Source organism: Symphalangus syndactylus, chromosome 18, assembly GCF_028878055.3.
Source record: "Symphalangus syndactylus isolate Jambi chromosome 18, NHGRI_mSymSyn1-v2.1_pri, whole genome shotgun sequence".
Taxonomy (NCBI): domain Eukaryota; kingdom Metazoa; phylum Chordata; class Mammalia; order Primates; family Hylobatidae; genus Symphalangus; species Symphalangus syndactylus.
In genome coordinates, this window is record NC_072440.2 from 32,732,251 (window position 1) to 32,749,014 (window position 16,764).

At 40.4% G+C, this 16,764-nt stretch overlaps 1 protein-coding gene across 10 annotated transcripts in view; it reads right to left on the minus strand.

Moving 5' to 3' along the window:
* MAST4 (microtubule associated serine/threonine kinase family member 4) overlaps window positions 1-16,764 on the minus strand; it is a 581,240-nt gene that overhangs the window by 180,817 nt on the left and 383,659 nt on the right. For 2 of the 10 annotated variants that reach the window (XM_055251516.2, XM_055251517.2), the window contains one exon: window positions 2,146-3,697. The exons of the other annotated variants lie outside the window; for them this stretch is intronic. In XM_055251516.2, the coding sequence (XP_055107491.1) occupies window positions 3,655-3,697 (43 nt within the window). In that variant the 3' untranslated portion in view covers window positions 2,146-3,654. Of the gene's footprint in view, window positions 1-2,145; window positions 3,698-16,764 lie in introns of those variants that run through there. 10 annotated transcript variants of the gene reach the window in all.

Genomic DNA, 16,764 nt, shown 5'->3' on the forward strand with positions numbered 1-16,764 from the left:
CATTTTTAAAGAGGTCTTTAAGAGAAAACAAGCATGAATAATAGAAACCCATCGATAATTCATAAATTTTATTTTATGAAATTAACTTCTCACCACACTGACTCTTCCACAGATCTGTCAACAGCTGGCAAATTCTAAGTCTCAATCCTCCGTGTCTCCCTATGAAACCTGTGAGGGCTTGCTGGAGAGCACAGAAATGCCCTAAGGTGGAGATCAAGAATAAAGCTAAAAAAGCACATTTCTCAGCTCATTTATTTATGTGCCTGGTCTCTGAATATTCTGCCATTGATTACAAATTTTAAAATTTAAAGAATGTGAGAGATGAAATAAAAATCCTTTAAAACAGAGATTTAAGATAGTTTACAAGTTCCTTTATATTTTTACTAAATAAAACTACCATATTTTATATATTCTAGAAAAATGTTTTATTCTTCTTGGAGTGAAAAAAAATTTTGCTTAGTGTGACTGTGTTGTTTATTGAAAATTCTTGGAAACTCCCTGAAGTTTGTCCAAAACTGTATTTCTTTCTGTAAGGGAGCTGGTTTCAAAACGTCAGTGGGGAAAAAATTATGCTTCACCATATTCACAGGGCTCTGCTTGTTTGTGGATAGGGGTTTTGATCAAAGCCACAGACCTGCATTCCTGCTGTGCCTCCATTCCCGAATACCACAGACTCTGCCCAGTTTGCTTGATTGAATTCTGAGCTGCCACATGCCTCAGTGAGACAGTGAAAACTTCAACTCATCAATGACTGGGTCAAACCACTCTGAAGACAAGCAGCTCTCCCACGTGTTCAACACTAGGACTATTTCTGAAGCCTTGATGAGAATAACTGACTTCCTGAAGGGAAAGTAAGGAGCCTAAGCCTGATTATAAGCAAGGAGGTATAAGGAGAGGCAGGTGCAGTTTGAAAATGCTTCTGTGAATCCTGGAGAAGAGGCAGGATCCAAGGCCATTTAACAACATGAAGGTCCTAGAAACTCTTACCTTTGGAAGCCCCATCTGACATACTGTCAAACAAACTAAAACACACCAACATCCCACATTACCTTTTTTTCCTCTAAAATACAAGTATTTTATATTTTCACTTCAAATCTCAGTAATCCTCACACACACTTGGGAATTCTCACGAAGTACAAAGATCTAAAATAGAAATTATTTTCAAATACGTTTTTGTGAGCATAAAATTTAACAATTAATGAAGTTGGTATATTGTTTACAAATATGTCTTATTTCCCTGAATAAAGCTGTAAGCCACAACCTGATTCTAGAAATGTTAAAATGTGAACAATGTATGCGTTCCTAGGTAAATTATGGTATAAATTTTGATTCTACAGTTTTCTTGTTGTAGTTTTCAACCAAAATCTCTCTCCTCTTTGTAGACTCAAACTTGTCAAAATTCTGTGAATGTCTCTTCGTGCTTGAGAAACTGGGCATAAGTGGAAAGCAGTATTGTACAGTCCTTGAGAACACAAATCCTGGAGCCACTGCCCATGTTTTTAACTACAATATCAGTAGTTTCTAGTTCTATGATCTTGGATAAGTTACTTAACCTCTAAGTACCTTAGTTTCCTATTCTGTAAAATGGGGATAATAGTACTTACCTCATAGGACTGTTGCTAGGATAGTTAGTATTTTTAAAGTATTTAAAACCGTGTCTAATATTCCAGAAATGTTAGTCATGTTACTGTTATTTTATACCTAACAGATAAAATAGTTCTGGAAGAATCACTCACTTCCCCCAACAAAGCTGCTTGCCCCTTGGAAGCTGTCTTGAAGGAACTGGATGAACAAATTTCAGGCAGATATAGCCATATACCAAGCCCTGGTCCAATATCCTTAATTCTACCTTTTCCTTCCCAAAGTTTTTTCTCTAAAAGAGGAAGAAGGGTAATCCCAATGCTAAGGATAACCCCCCTTCAGATTAAAGGTCAGTGACAGAATCAGAGAGATGAAGCACCTTTTCTTTCTCCAGAATAAATACTAGAGTCTCTTCCCTCTAGTGGCTGAAGTATACAATTACAATGCCCCCAGCCAACTGTCATTCTTAAGATCTGTTGTAATGGAAATAATTCAGAGGATGGTAAACTTAAGTGAGAAGTCAGCTTTAGGCCAGTGGAGAGCTAGGCACAAAACAACAAAACATTGAATTTGAATTTTTTTTAATAATGCAATATTAAACATTTGCACAGTGTCATAATTATTAACCTTAGCATCACAAAAAGAGCAACTTTAATTAAATGCAACCACGTTGTAACTATTTCACACTTCCATGTCCTAACTATAGTCAGTGTAATCCTAACTATAGTCAGTGTAATCCACATAATAAATAGCTCTTTGTTTCTCAAAGTTTTTTAATGGATGGGGCTCATTAGTTTACATAATCATCCCTAAAACTAGGACAGCACTAGCACTGTCACTGTGCAGTAAAATATTAATCCTACCAAACCAAATATTTGACATGATCTGTAGGGCTTGAAATATTTTCCTTAAACCATTAACTTCTCAGTGGTATAGGGAGACAAAATAAAGAGAAAGAAAAATACCATATTTTTTCAGTACAGTTTTGTTACATAAGGAACATTTTACAAAGGAAACTGGATTTTCTTTAAGAGTATTGAAATTAAACACCATACTTTAGGGACCATTTCTCAGTCTGTTACTAGAGAAGTTTCTCTGAACCTGCAGAGCACCTAAAAAAAAAAAGTAGAAAAAAATGACAAAAAAAAGAGTATTATAATTATTTTTAAGCAGTTTATGTCCTAAGCCATTTCAGGCATCCAGGCCTCCAGCTCATCTGAAAAGTTCTGATTTTCAAAACACATTGCACATGACTCATCGGCATACCCTATATGCTAGATACTGATGAAGGAGGGTTACACCAAATCAACTGTAAAAGTGTGACTCCTTTTTCGTCTGTAAAGTCACTTAAGAAAGCAAAAACATGTCACCTTCAAGACACAGAATAGCTTCTGAAAACAAGGCTCTCGTTTCTTTCACATAAACTTTACACATACTTACATACATATTTGACTTAAAAAAAACCTCAGCTAAAATATGCCCATTAGAAAAAAATTTATTCTTTCAGGCTATTAAATAGACAAGCATTGAGGAAGATTTGCTCTAGCACATGCAACACCATGAAGAATCTAGTAAGTTTATATAATCTCACACTTCCTTAAGATTTTGAGAGGTAAGAGCATACACGTGTACATGCACATTTGTTTGAAACAAAATATAGACACGTTTAGCTGGACCTGGTGGCTTATGTCTACAATCCTAGCTTCTCAGGCGGCTGAGGTGGGAGCATTGCTTGAGGCCAGGAGGTCAAGACCAGTCTCACCAACATAGCGAGACCCTATCTCTAAAAAATAAAAAATTAGCCAGGCATGGTGATGTGCACCTGTAGTCCCAGCTACTCAGGAAGTGAGAGGATCAACTGAACCCAGGAGCTTGAGGCTGCAGTGAGCTATGATCATGTCACTGCCCTCCAGCCTGAGCAACAGAGTGAGACCCCGTCTCAAAATAATATATATATATATATAAATTTATACATATATTTTTTAATATATATATGTCTATATGGAGAGACAGAAAGTACTGGAAAGGAAACAATATGAGCTTTGGATATGTTTTATTTAATGTGGTGGCAATTCATCCAAGGGGTGATGTTCTCCCAGCATTTGGACACACAGGGCTAAAAATAAACAGAGAAAAAGACAGAGTGATATGATGCACATTTACAGATTTTCTTTCTAAAATAAAAAGCAAGTATTTCTCTGTGTAAAAACATATGGATCCATACTTTCTACAAAAGTCAAGTCCCGCTTGGGCTCAGTTTCCCTTTCCAGACTCTGCACTTAACACTTCTTCCTTGCCCTTCCCAGCACTGTGCTCCCCAGCGACCTGCCCTGCACTCTGCTCCTGCTGTGACCCCGCCCTGCCCAGCAAGGGATTCCTCGCTACCTCCTCCTCTCTTCCTTATAGACAACTTTTCAAACTTCTACATCCTGGTCAAACGGAATTAGACAGAATTAATCTTCTTTCCTCTGGTCTGTTATTATATTACAGCTGTTTTTGTCTGTTTTCCTTGAGGGAAGGTCCTGGGTCACCCATCTTGGTAGCCCAGCCTCTACTGTGGGATCATTATTGGCAATCAGTGTATGTTTACAGGATGAATGAGTAGTTCTACACTGTGCTGTCTACATGTAGGTGACCTGAGTCTTTTTTAGAAGTAGGTGAGATGCAAGCAATCAATGAAGCTCAGGTTTCCCTTGTTGCTATACCACCTGCTGGAGTTTTCACTGCTACGCTAAATACATTGCCATTTTATCTTTTTCTGATTCAACGACACAGGAAGCAGCCCCACATATGAAAGTTATTTTTACCTTCTCTGCCTTTGTTTTGATTCCCTTTCCCACCCCATACACCCTTGTTCCATTTACCCCAAAACCTAATCTTTCCTCTAAGCCCAACCTCGTATCTTACCTACTCCAAAGTCTCTTTCAGCTATACAGACACACACAAGCAGGCTAGAGGTTAAAGGAAAATAAATAGGTAGGTTATAAAATCATTCCAGGCCTACTACTCAGATAAGGCTGGCACTAAAAATAAACCTGATTTGGTAACAAAGAAGGGAAAGGCATCAAAAAGGAAAGTTCTTCGGTACCTTTCAAAGATCCAGAACTCCAATTTGCCCAGCAGGAAAATCTAGAGCCCCTCAAGCTGCTGGCATGTTAAGGGCCTTTGTCTTTGATCCAACATTTCTTCCAGCACCTGCATTCTACCTTCTACTCACCTACCTCTCCTGAACCCTCCCCAAAATGGTCCTTTAATTCCATGGTCTGTGCACAGATGGGCATAGACCTTTCAGCATCCAACATTCATATCCTCCTAATGGAGGATCAGCATCACTCCACAACAGGAGACCACTCTCCTGTGTGAAACTCCTCCTTCATTCTGCTTCTTTGAAATCACCTGGCTGGTCTTCCTCTTAATCTCTGGCCATGCCTCCTCCAGATCCTCAGCATGACATTTTTTTTTTTTTTTTTTTTTTTCTTGAGATGGAGTCTCGCTCTGTCGCCCAGGCTGGAGTGCAGTGGTGCAATCTCGGCTCACTGCAAGCTCCGCCTCCCGGGTTCACGCCATTCTCCTGCCTCAGCCTCTCCGAGTAGCTGGGACTACAGGCGCCCGCCACCACACCCGGCTAATTTTTTTGTATTTTTTAGTAGAAACGAGGTTTCACTGCAGTCTCGATCTCCTGACCTCATGATCTGCCCGCCTCAGCCTCCCAAAGTGCTGGGATTACAAGCGTGAGCCACCGCGCCCGGCCTTTCAATCTGTAGTGTCTCAGGAATCTGTCCTGAAGCTACTTCTCTCTAGTTCACTTCATCCAGTCCCCTGGCCCTGTACACCACCTACTTTCCTAAATGTCCCAAATTTACTTCTCCAGACCTAACTTCTCCTTAGAATTCCATACTCCACATGAGTATGATATAAGGATCTCAAATTCAACACAAACAAAACAAAACTTCTAATTTTCTGCCAGGATCCTGCTCCCCGCCCTCTCAAGTCTTCCCCACCTGCGTAAACAGAACCCTGATCTTCTGTTAGTCCAGTGGATAATCTAGGACCCATCCTTGTTTTTGCTGTTTCCCTCAATGACCCCGCCCAGCCCCTATCCTCCAGCTCATCCTTTGGCAAGCCCTACACATTTCCCCTTCAGAATGCAGCCTGAATCCATCTACCTCTCTCCAATTTCACTATTTACCCCTGTAGTCCAAGGCAACATTCTCTCTCATTCTAAGATACTTTTTGAGCTCAATCTACCCTCTACACAGAAACCAGGGAAACTTTAAAGAGGCAAATCAGATTATTTTATTACCCTACTTTACAATATCAAGTGTTTTCCATGTATACCTACGTAACAAACCTACGCATTCTGCACTTATATCCCGGAAATTAAAATAAAAAAATAAAAATATCAAGTGCTTTCTTTCCATCCTGCTTAAAGGAAAGCCCAATCTCCTTACTCCAACTTATGACATCCTGTGGACCTGGCCCTGCCTCTCTGCCCACTCATCCACATGTGTGCCCTGTGCCCACACCACTCTTCTTTAGCTTGCTTCTGCCCCGGGTGGCCTCTTCACTTGGGAGGCTTTTGCTTTGGTTTTCTCATGGCTGTTGCCTTCTGGTCATTTAGTTCCAGCTCACATGCCACTCTTTCAGGAAGAAAGAAGCCATGGACTCCCCTGTTTTACTTCTCTGCAGGCTCACCTGTCACTCCTCCAGTGTTTTTCTGGTTTATGTTACATTCTCTTCTCCCAATCCCTGCACCCCACTGGGATATAAGGTCCATGAGAGCAGAGACTTTCTCTATCCTGTCTGTTACTGTATCCCTAAAGCCTAGAACACAGCCTGGCTGGTGGTAGCTTCTCAAAAACACTTGCTGAAATGAAGACTGTGTGAATGAACACAGTGCCTCCTCTGTGTTACCAATAAACACTGTCAGCCAAAAGATTTTGAGAGGCATGGTCCAGGACTTCTTTCTCTGTCCTCCTCTGTTTGAACTGAACAGTATTTCACTCTGTAAGCTCCACTATCTGAAGTCACAGGGTACATCTTTGTATTCCTTCAGGAGCTCCACCTCTACTAAGGCTTTGTATAAAGTCATAACACTGGCATAAACCCTCTGTTGACAAATCACAACATTACATAATGAAATAACCAAATCACAACATGACATAAGCAAATACCTCTAATCCCCCCCCCTTCCCCTCCTCTTCAGTTTTGAAGAAACTATTTACTAATCATTTCCCCTGTGCCTGGTACTTAATGATCCTCAAACATGGAAAGATTAACGTTAACTTCCCCAATATATAGATGAGGAAACTGGCACTTAGAGATACTACACAAATAGCCCCAAGTCCCTTAAAGCAAGTGTCATGCAAATGGTAGGTTAAAGTATCTCAGAGGGAGATCCAGGCATATTGAAATAACCTTCTCTTCGCCAGTAAAGCAGAATCCCAAATTCTAGCTTTTATCAAAATCATGAAAATGATCAGCTCCAAAGTCACACGTACAGATTCTGGAACAAAGCTAAGGTATGGCCATCTGTGATCATGGAAAAGCAGCTCCTCAGAAATAAGTGACATTAACCAGGGTCTCCAAAACTAAATCTATGCATTGGTTTGACCAGGGATCTCACCCCCAAATGCTGCCTAGAGCAGAAACTGACTACTTCTGACATTTCATATCCTCCTAATGAAGAAGGTACATATAGGTATAAAGAGCACAAGAAAAGCTCCGTGGCAGCAAAGGGTTGGAACTTGAAATCATGTATCTACCTCCATGAAATGAAGTCAGCTACATAGTCAAGGCAATACTCACCACTTAGCTTCCTAAATAAAAATGCTATATAAATGCTATGTGCTCAGTAAAAGCTATAACTCTCTGATGAATGGGGCAGCATTCCTTGATATCTATTTTAGTGTAGTTCAGATTCATATGAAAACTAAATCCGGCTAGACAATGAACCCTGTATAGTTGTGCAAATTAATCACCAGTAAAAGGGCACCACGCTCCAACAGTGGTTGCAGGCTGGCAACCTCCTTCGAACAAATTGCAAATAGGCACTTTAATGAGGGAGAAAATATGAGCTAACATAACTGTAGTCAAATCAGTTCCTACAGGAGGGAAAGCACATTAACTGATGTGCTGATATCCGCCGCCAAAATATCAGCTAGGGAGAACAAAAGGCTGTCAAAGCAAGATGCTGTTACTAAGCCAAGACAGCCCAGGGTATGGGCTTAAGCTGCAATATAACATTCTCAAGGGGAACATGAGTTTTGTTTCTAATGTCAGCTCTTTAAGTGCTTTTTATTGATGTCATTTTTTTTAGGATGTGCTAGTTCTCCCTGACTACCAACAGGAGATTCTAATAGATTGTCATGGTGGCTTCAGAAATACACACTTTAATAAATAAATACTCTTTTATGACATAATTTTCCTACTTAGGCAGGTCATGGTGTCCAGATACATTCAGATCACTCGATATTACATCTCTGAGTGACCCTCCATGCCAAGTGAGACACTTTACCAAATTGTTATTAGAATCGACTTTAGTCTCCCGAAGTAAGGAAAAATGGAGAAGTTAAAAGAAAGCACACACTCTCAAACCCAGGATGCTCGTGGTTCAGAATGGGATAAGGCTGATGATGTAAAAGGAAAAAAGAACACGTCACCTACAGAAAGCTGAGGTGTGCAAGGCCATTATCCAGGGGCAGACTGGATCCTGGTCTTGCCACTTCCTAGTTTGTAAGACTCCGGACAAGTTAATCTCTCTCTGTAAATGCTGATTTCCTCATCTTTAAAGTAAGAATAACATCATCAAACAACTCTACCTATTCTACCTATTCCCACAAAATTGAGGCCTCAAATCATTTTATGGCTGCCTCAAACACAATAAAAAATCATGGGATAAAGTTCAAATAAACAAAGAGTAAGAATGATCTCATCGGGTTTTTATGAGAATCAAATAAGAGTTCGTGTGTGAGAAGTGTCCTCAAATTAGAGAGCACTTAACAATTACTGAGCCAATTGATCTTGGCAGAGACACCAAGTTTTTAAAGCTCCTCCAGAAGCAATACTACTTTACAGCCCTCAGAATCAAAGTGGGTCAGAGCCTCTCTTGAAAAATGAAATCTCAAATTTAAATGGGGCAAAAATAAGCTTGGCCCTAGTCTGCATTCTCTCTCAAAAACCCAAATCTGTTTATAGGGCTATGAAATCCATGTTCTCCAAGAACAACAAACTAAGGATGTTTTTAGAAGCATCTGAAGCTTCTGGCCAATTTCTGACAAAATAAATTCAACGCAACTCTGCCAGTTTCTGAACGCAATTTCCATTGGCAAATCCCTGGCACAGGTGCTGCCATCCCCACCCCCATTCTTCCATCACCGCAGTAAATACTGCTGATTGATTATACAGTTTTCAGCCACTAAGTCCCAGACAGAGCCTCAGAATCTTTCTCAACACAAAGTTCTGAGTGGATGTGGTTGGAAAGTATCTATTATTAGCCATTCGTAAAGTAGAGAAACGAACAATTGACTGCATAGTCCAATGTCTTTCCAAAACAAATTTCTATTTTGAGCTGATAATTTCCAATAAATAAAAACATTATTAAATAGTTGTATTCATCAAATTAATATATTCAGCTATTCCAGGTAACATTTTGCAAAAAATTCCCACTTGGAGGCTTAAAAATAAGTGATGCCACTCAAAGTCACATGTTTTACCATATTATGAGGTAAATGGAAAAGGTACAGGGTTACAAACATGACTTTAAAATTTCTATGCCCAAATGATCTCTCCCATACTCCACTGTGCAGAGATTTGGAGTCTCAATCCAGCACTATTTTTTCTTTAGCATAGTCTTTATTCTTTCATGAGAAAAAAAAAAATGTCCTGATCAGTAAACATCCCTGCAGTTCACTTCCTCGGGTAAGAGGGGGTGACTTGTTACTGCCAGTCCTCAGGTTCCTTGCCAGCATCAAAAGCAGAAGGCTCTCTTCTTGACTGACCCAGAATACCTACACTTTCTAGGCCCAGCTGGAGCATTTATTCTAAAACTGAAGATTCCTTGGAAATGATCGAAATTAGGTGGAGAAGAGTGATAACTGAAAGGCAAAGAGAGACACGCTGCATAAACATATCTCTGAGTTCTGGCCCTAGATGAATTAGATCATTGCTGGAAAGCAATATTCTTGCAACAAATACAGAACTTACAACCTTCTTTGTTGAACCATACTAAAAAGGACTCGTTTAAAATATATTTTCACCCTTTCTGATGAATTGAGGTCATCAGCCATTTCATGAAAGATTTCTTGTGAAATTCCACATGAGGACAAGGCATAGAGCTCCAAAACCACACATGGCTTCTCTAGTCAGTGGGATCAATCCTGTTTCCCTTTTAGCTTTGACTGTTAGAAACTAAGTTAAATTCAGACCTCAATTAGTTATCTTACTCAAGTGCCACATAAAAGTATCTCAGAGTTTGAGTTCTTGCTTATCCTTTTTAACTGATTTCATATGTATGTTTCTATTGTAAACTACCTTAAATCCTTTTCAAAGGAGGTGGGTATAAGTGATGAACACACAGCCAAGTGTGAGGCATTGTCATGCATCTAGCATTGTGGCTGCAGCTGGCTCTACTCATCAGGCCATCCTTGACCCTTGGGGGACTTATCTCTGGCCAGATATGTACATCTCAGCCACCGCAAGAGACAGTAAATTTCATCTGCTCCCCCCAGCCCAGCTATTCAGAACTGATAAAACATTTCTTTATATCCAAACAGAATTTTGCATCCAGCAAGTAGCTTGAAGTTAGGAAGGCATATAATCTTCCTCAGATAACTTCTACACACCAAAAATCTTGCAATAATAGTGGTGCCTGACAATGATTTTCCCTTGACAAATTAAAGATGACATCATTCAGAGTTGTTCTGCAAAATTTGGTCAGATCCGTAACAACTGTCTGTACTCATATTAGGCAGACAGTTCTGAGTTAAATGTATTCTATACACATGTTAATTACACACTTAATGACTGTGAGCCACGGGGCTAGAAGAGCTCCAATAACCATTGTTTCTCACAAAGTTCAATGACATTTTCTAATAATACATGTAGAGCACCTGCAAGGTGGACAAATTATTGCCTGAAATTTCAGTATCTGGAGTGTGAAAAGGACCTCAAAAGCAAGCTCATTTGGTCTCTTGACAGCTAGTTTGATGTATTAACGACATTCAATTCCAGTAGCCCAATCCTAGTAGTAGAAAGAACAAACAAATGTGTCCCTGCCCCCACAACCAAGGATCATTCTCTAGCTTCTGGGGCATCTCTAGCGGATCTAGAGGGTGAACCCAAATTGGACCTTAAGGCCATTCCGGTGTTTCTCCAAAGCAGAACACCAGGCTTACTCCCTAGTTAACTGAACTCAAGAAATCTCAGTTGCAGGTTGCAGCTGAACATGCTTCCCCAAACTAATGACTATTTTTTTTCTTAGTCCAGACCTAAACCACAGGAACAAGGAGCAAGGTGGATTTTGCCGAGCATCTGCCCCCGCTACTCACAATTTTAAAGAGGACTCAGTGTCTCTGTTGACACCTCCTACACCTTCATCTACATTATATATGAAGTTCCGAACATTCTCCCTGCGGTGCATCTCCAACAGCAGGCTGGACCTTTCTACTTGGCTGCTGTGCCATCATTTTTAGGTTCGATATTACTAACCATAGCTAAAAGTGAAACTGTTATCTTCAAAATGGATTGTTATCCCTGCTTCTATCTGAGATATCACAATTCTCCCAATCTGCGTAAAAAGCCTCCCATCCTTCAGCAGGTCCTGTCAACTCTTCTTTCACAATGCCGTCCATTCTTCCTTCCCCTTCTCAAGCCTGCCTTTCTTCAGCTCTTCATCATTCCTTTTCTGCACTTTCCTTCTACTCTATTCAGAACAAGTTTCTCCCATGCAGAAATCTTACTAAGCTACCATGTTATTCTATTTTGCTAGTTAAAAAACCTCCAGACATGTCCTACACTGAAAAAGGAAAACTCAAGACTAGCATGTGAAACACTATAGTCTATTCCCAATGTTCCTCTTCCACAAAAATCCCTTCTGTCCTCATGCTGACTTTATATAAGCTCTCAGGCAAGCTGGCTTACCCAGCATCCTTGAACATGTCTACATCATCCCTTTCACTCCTACCCTTCTGCTCATCCCCAGTGATCTTCTCTCCTCCTTTCCATGTACTTAGCCCCAAATCAACCTTCATAGTCCAGTTTAAATCCTGATCCTAAATTCTCATGGCCTCTGGTTGTACCACTCATGTAGCATTCATAGCTCTGTACATTTTTTCAGGTGTCTAACTTAACTAAATTGTTACTTAAAACTAAAATAAGAACATCTTCTCTTCTTGGTATCCTTCCCACAGCATTAGTACGGCAACCTAACAAAAGTGGGTTATATTTGCTGATACGCCGTAGCTTACAAAAAGTTTTAAGAAGACTTCCTAAAGACTGATTTTAAAACACAGAATAACTAGAATAGGAGCATTTTAGGTCTTTACTTCCTTTAGTAAACCCTACTCTCATTACTACAACTCACCCATCCTTGGATGTACTTAAAAAACTGTAAAATTCAGAAAGTGAAGGGGAGAATACAGGAGTGCCTTTTACTTTACTAGAAAGATTTCTGATTTTAGTTTTTAGTTCTGTGTTAAAGTGACCACAATGATTTCAAAGTATATCTTCTTTCATGTTCATTCATAGTCAAATTAATAAACTTCTGCAAATGTTTAACAAAACAATGCCTCAAAATAAGCAACCAATATAAAAATTTATGTGTGTGATTTTACAGCAACTACTTTAGGCAGCTGATTTTACACTGAAAAAGAAAATCTACTTTGAAGCTTCAAAGAAGCAGAGAATAGAAATAAAAATGCCTTTGGAGATAAGATGATCACTGGGTTCTAGGTTCTGAGTTCGAATCCTGTGCAGTTGCCAGCATTTTCTAAGATGTCACTGGAATGCACAAACCTATACACAGAACTGACAAAACAATAAACTACATTTTATGCCAAAGCCTTTCAATTCTGTTTTCACAAAAAACTAACAGAATCAAATGACATTTCATTTATTTCTCTAACTGTAGTCACATATAATCTTTTTTCCTTTTGGAAAGAAACAACAGCCAATGTAAACCCAAGAGCAGAACTTGATGGGGACCATCAAGGTGAGGAACAGGGACTCATGCCCAAGAAGCTATTATGAGGGATTTATGGGTCTAAACACTGACAATAAACTGAATAAACAAGATCATGCATAGGGGCAGGAGGTATTCCCCCCCGCCAAGTGTGTACAGCTGCTGTTGTGATCAATAAAATTAAAAAAAAAAATTAAATGGTCTGAAGTTGCAGTCATTTTCTGCTTTTTCTACTTTCTCAATCAAGAGATCATGTGGGGTGTTCTAAAAATGTCTGATAGCCGGGTGTGATGGCTCACTCCTGTAATCCCAGCAGTTTGGGAGGCTGAGGTGGGTGGATCACCTGAGGTTGGGAGTTAGAGACCTGCCTGACAAACATGGAGAAACACCATCTCTACTAAAAATACAAAATTGGCCAGGTGTGGTGGCGCATGCCTGTAATCCCAGCTACTAGGGAGGCTGGGGCAGGAGAATCATTTGAACCCAGGAGGCGGAAGTTACGGCGAGCCGAGATTGCACCATTGCACTCCAGTCTGGGCAAAAAGAGCGAAACTGTCTCAAAAAAAAAAAAAAAAAGTCTGATAATAGAAAGGATTCCCATATTCATGAAGGTGAGACTTTCTATATCAGCCCTGATGCTGACCCTACACCCCAATGCCACAGAGATCTGTAGCTTGGTTTAAAGCTCTTGGCCTGCCACTCTCTACGTGATGTCTATACAATTTAGTTCCTTTTATATTTCCAACCATCATCAATAGAAAACTATAGATGCAAAGAATCTGAGGATAGGGGTCAGTGGCTACTAAAAGTGTTAAAAAGGGTACTTAGTTATCCATATTCTATTTAATCTCAAACTGAGCTCAATAGGAAGCCCACAGGATCAACGCTCCCAGGTAGTTTACAAGTCTCATAAAGGTCATGGGTAAAGAATTATAACACATTATAATCATCACACTAAAATCTCCAGATCAACACTGTGGGGATGTTAATTGTCCAGATCTCCCTCCTGAATGCCACAGCCTATGGAATCTCTTCTGTCTCCTGGTTCCCAGATGAGCCTGCAAAGACCTGTGCATTAAACACATTGTTCTTTTCTCCAAACTTGTAGGCAGAGGGAGAGCATGAGATTACTGTCTCCATACTTCTGCTATCACACTTCAGTCAAGCTAGTTCCCTTTCTATTTCCCATACAAGTCTGAGAGCTCCCTGAGGGGAGCGATGGAATCCTTTTTAATCTTCATCTCCCCAGTATTGTGCTTGGCTCACAGAAGCAAAATGACTGTTCAGTCAACTAGAGAACAGGAAGGCCCTATCATATATGCAGAGGTGGCAGCAGTGCGGATCAAGAGGCCTGGAGCAGTTCACAGCAGGGCCTGCAGCAGGAGAACTCTGATGGCTGCCAGGAAGAAGGAGTGAGCCCATCTGAGTGCCTTCCAGAAAGGGGTAATGCCTCGCAGGGCTGGAACCATCCAGTTCATCCCGTGGCTTTTGCTTGGAGTCTCATGTTAGTGTTACCCACACGTACATGGTACATGCACATGGCAACAGCAGAGGCAACGATCCCATGAGGTAAAGATAAAATGTGCTGTCAACTACATGGCAAGGGATTCTCTTCTCCATGCACAGACAGACACATGGATACAATGCTCAGAGGCATCCAACACCTGGAAGGTTAAACAGCATCTTTTTTTTTAGATGGAGTCTAGCTCTGTCACCCAGGCTGGAGTGCAGCGGTGCAATCTTGGCTCACTGCAACCTCATCTGCCTCCTGGATTCAAGCAATTCTCATGCCTCAGTCTCCCGAGTAACTGGAATTACAGGTATGCACCACCAAGCCCAGCTAATTTTTGTATTTTTAGTAGAGAAGGGGGTTTCACCATGTTGGCCAGGCTGGTCTTGAACTCCTGACCTCAGGTGATCCACCTGCTTCGGCCTCCCAAAGTGCTGGGATTACAGGCATGAGCCACCATGCCCGGCCTAAACAGCATTTAAGCAGGGAATACATCCCTGGACCGTGGGAAGCAGGACTGGTCATGTTCTGACTCTCTCAATATTTTTCTCCTTTAAGGATGCCTTTGTGTTTCCACCTTACACACATTTGTCCTTAATCTCTCCAGCCACAGTGGTCTGTCTTTTTTAAACTATCACGATGAGCACTCTGTGAGCACTGGTTCTAGTCACTAGGAGGAGGCAGGGGGCCACAGTGAAAGGCACACTGGGCTTAGAGTTGGAAAAGCTGGTTTAAGTCACTGGGCTCCCTCACCCCTGGGCTCCTTATTCTGTAACATGAATGCAAAAGTGCCCACCACACTGCCCTCACTTTGTCATTTCGGGGTCCCAGGAAAAACAAGAGAAAGCAGTTTACCATTGCATTTGTTTCCTGCAGCAGCTGTAACAAATGACAACAAACTTGTTGGCTTAAAACAATAGAGATATATTCTCCCAGTCTGGAGGCCAGAAATCTGAAATCAGTGTCAAAGGGCTGAAATCAAGGTGTCAATAGGCCAGGCTCACTGTGAGGCTCTCAGGGAGAATCTGCTCCTTGCATCTTCTGGCTTCTCTGTGGGCCAAATCTCCCTCGGCCTCTCTTACGAGGACACTTATGATTGAATTTAGGAACTATTGAGATAATCCAGGATAATCCCCCCATCTCAAAATCCTTAAATTAATCACATCTGTAAAGACTCCTTTTTTCCTAAGTAAGGTAATGTTTACAGGTTTCAGAGGTTAGAACCTGATATCTTTGGGGCCACCATTCAGCCCATGACATACATCAGCTATATTAAGTGTTAATGCACAATTCCCACCCCATACTCTTAATTCTTATCATCTCAGCTAGAATAGAAATTCTTTGAAGATAAGAAACTCTTATACTTTGCAAATCCCATGAAAGCTTTCAAGGTATTATGTACAGAACAAATAGTTATTTTTTTCCATTTAGAAAATAAAACCCTTACTCTACTCAATTTTTAGTTGCCAGCATTAGATTCCATGGTAAAAAGTTCTAACATAGTCAAGTGTTTCATTTTTTATTTCTAAAATGGCCAAACCTTCTGTTCAGAGAAGCTGGAGAAGAAGGAAATGCATCATAAAATGTTTCCACTGTCCGTGACAAGTGCCTTGCAGTGAGTGTCATTTGTAACGTGTTGTTAGTAATATTTCCGAATACTACCAGAACCCAAAGGCAGGAAAACTACTGGAAGCAAAATTGCAATGAACTCCAGACAAACATCTATAAACCCCTTGCAGTCCGTCGGATTCATCTCAGTGTCATGAAATAGAAAAGCAGTGGCAGCTCATCTGGAAAAGCTTGATGTAGGCTCAAGGTGGGGATAAATTCATTCATTCATTCATTTCTATAACAAGTAGTTGTTGAGGTCACATTATATGCCATATACTAGGGACTTGATGATAACCAAAATAGGCAAATCCCTTGTAATTTGTAGGTTTCATGCTAGTTGGGTAGGATAAATAACAAACAAATAAATAAATGTTATATATCAGGTGAGATATTCGCTATAAGAAATATCATGAAGCAGTCCAAAAGGTGGTGGTGGTGCTCTCATAGAGCGGCCGGGGAAGGCCTTTGATACAGTAACATTTAGTACAGACGCTAAGGAAGTGAAGGAGAGCGCCATTCAGGTATCATTTCAGTGTTCCTTTAGCTGTTCTGGACAGCTAGAACATCTTGTGCCAGAAGGTGAGGAGGTGCTCAAAGATTAATTGCATCATGTTAAAAGGACCCAGAGGCCAGCTTAAAAGGCTTCCGCTTCCCACTGATGAATTTTAGGACAACTTGACCAACAAAAAGAGGAATGCTGGTTATAGATTATTACACATCAAATATATATTTGTCTTCCATTTTATTCTATAGAAAAATGCATGAGTCATTCTTCCTAAAAATGAAGGGAGAGAAATGAGGGAATATTCTTCAACTGAAGAACACCAATTAGTAGAAATAAAAAACTGTGACAAACAGCTATGTAATAAATGATTTGAGGAAG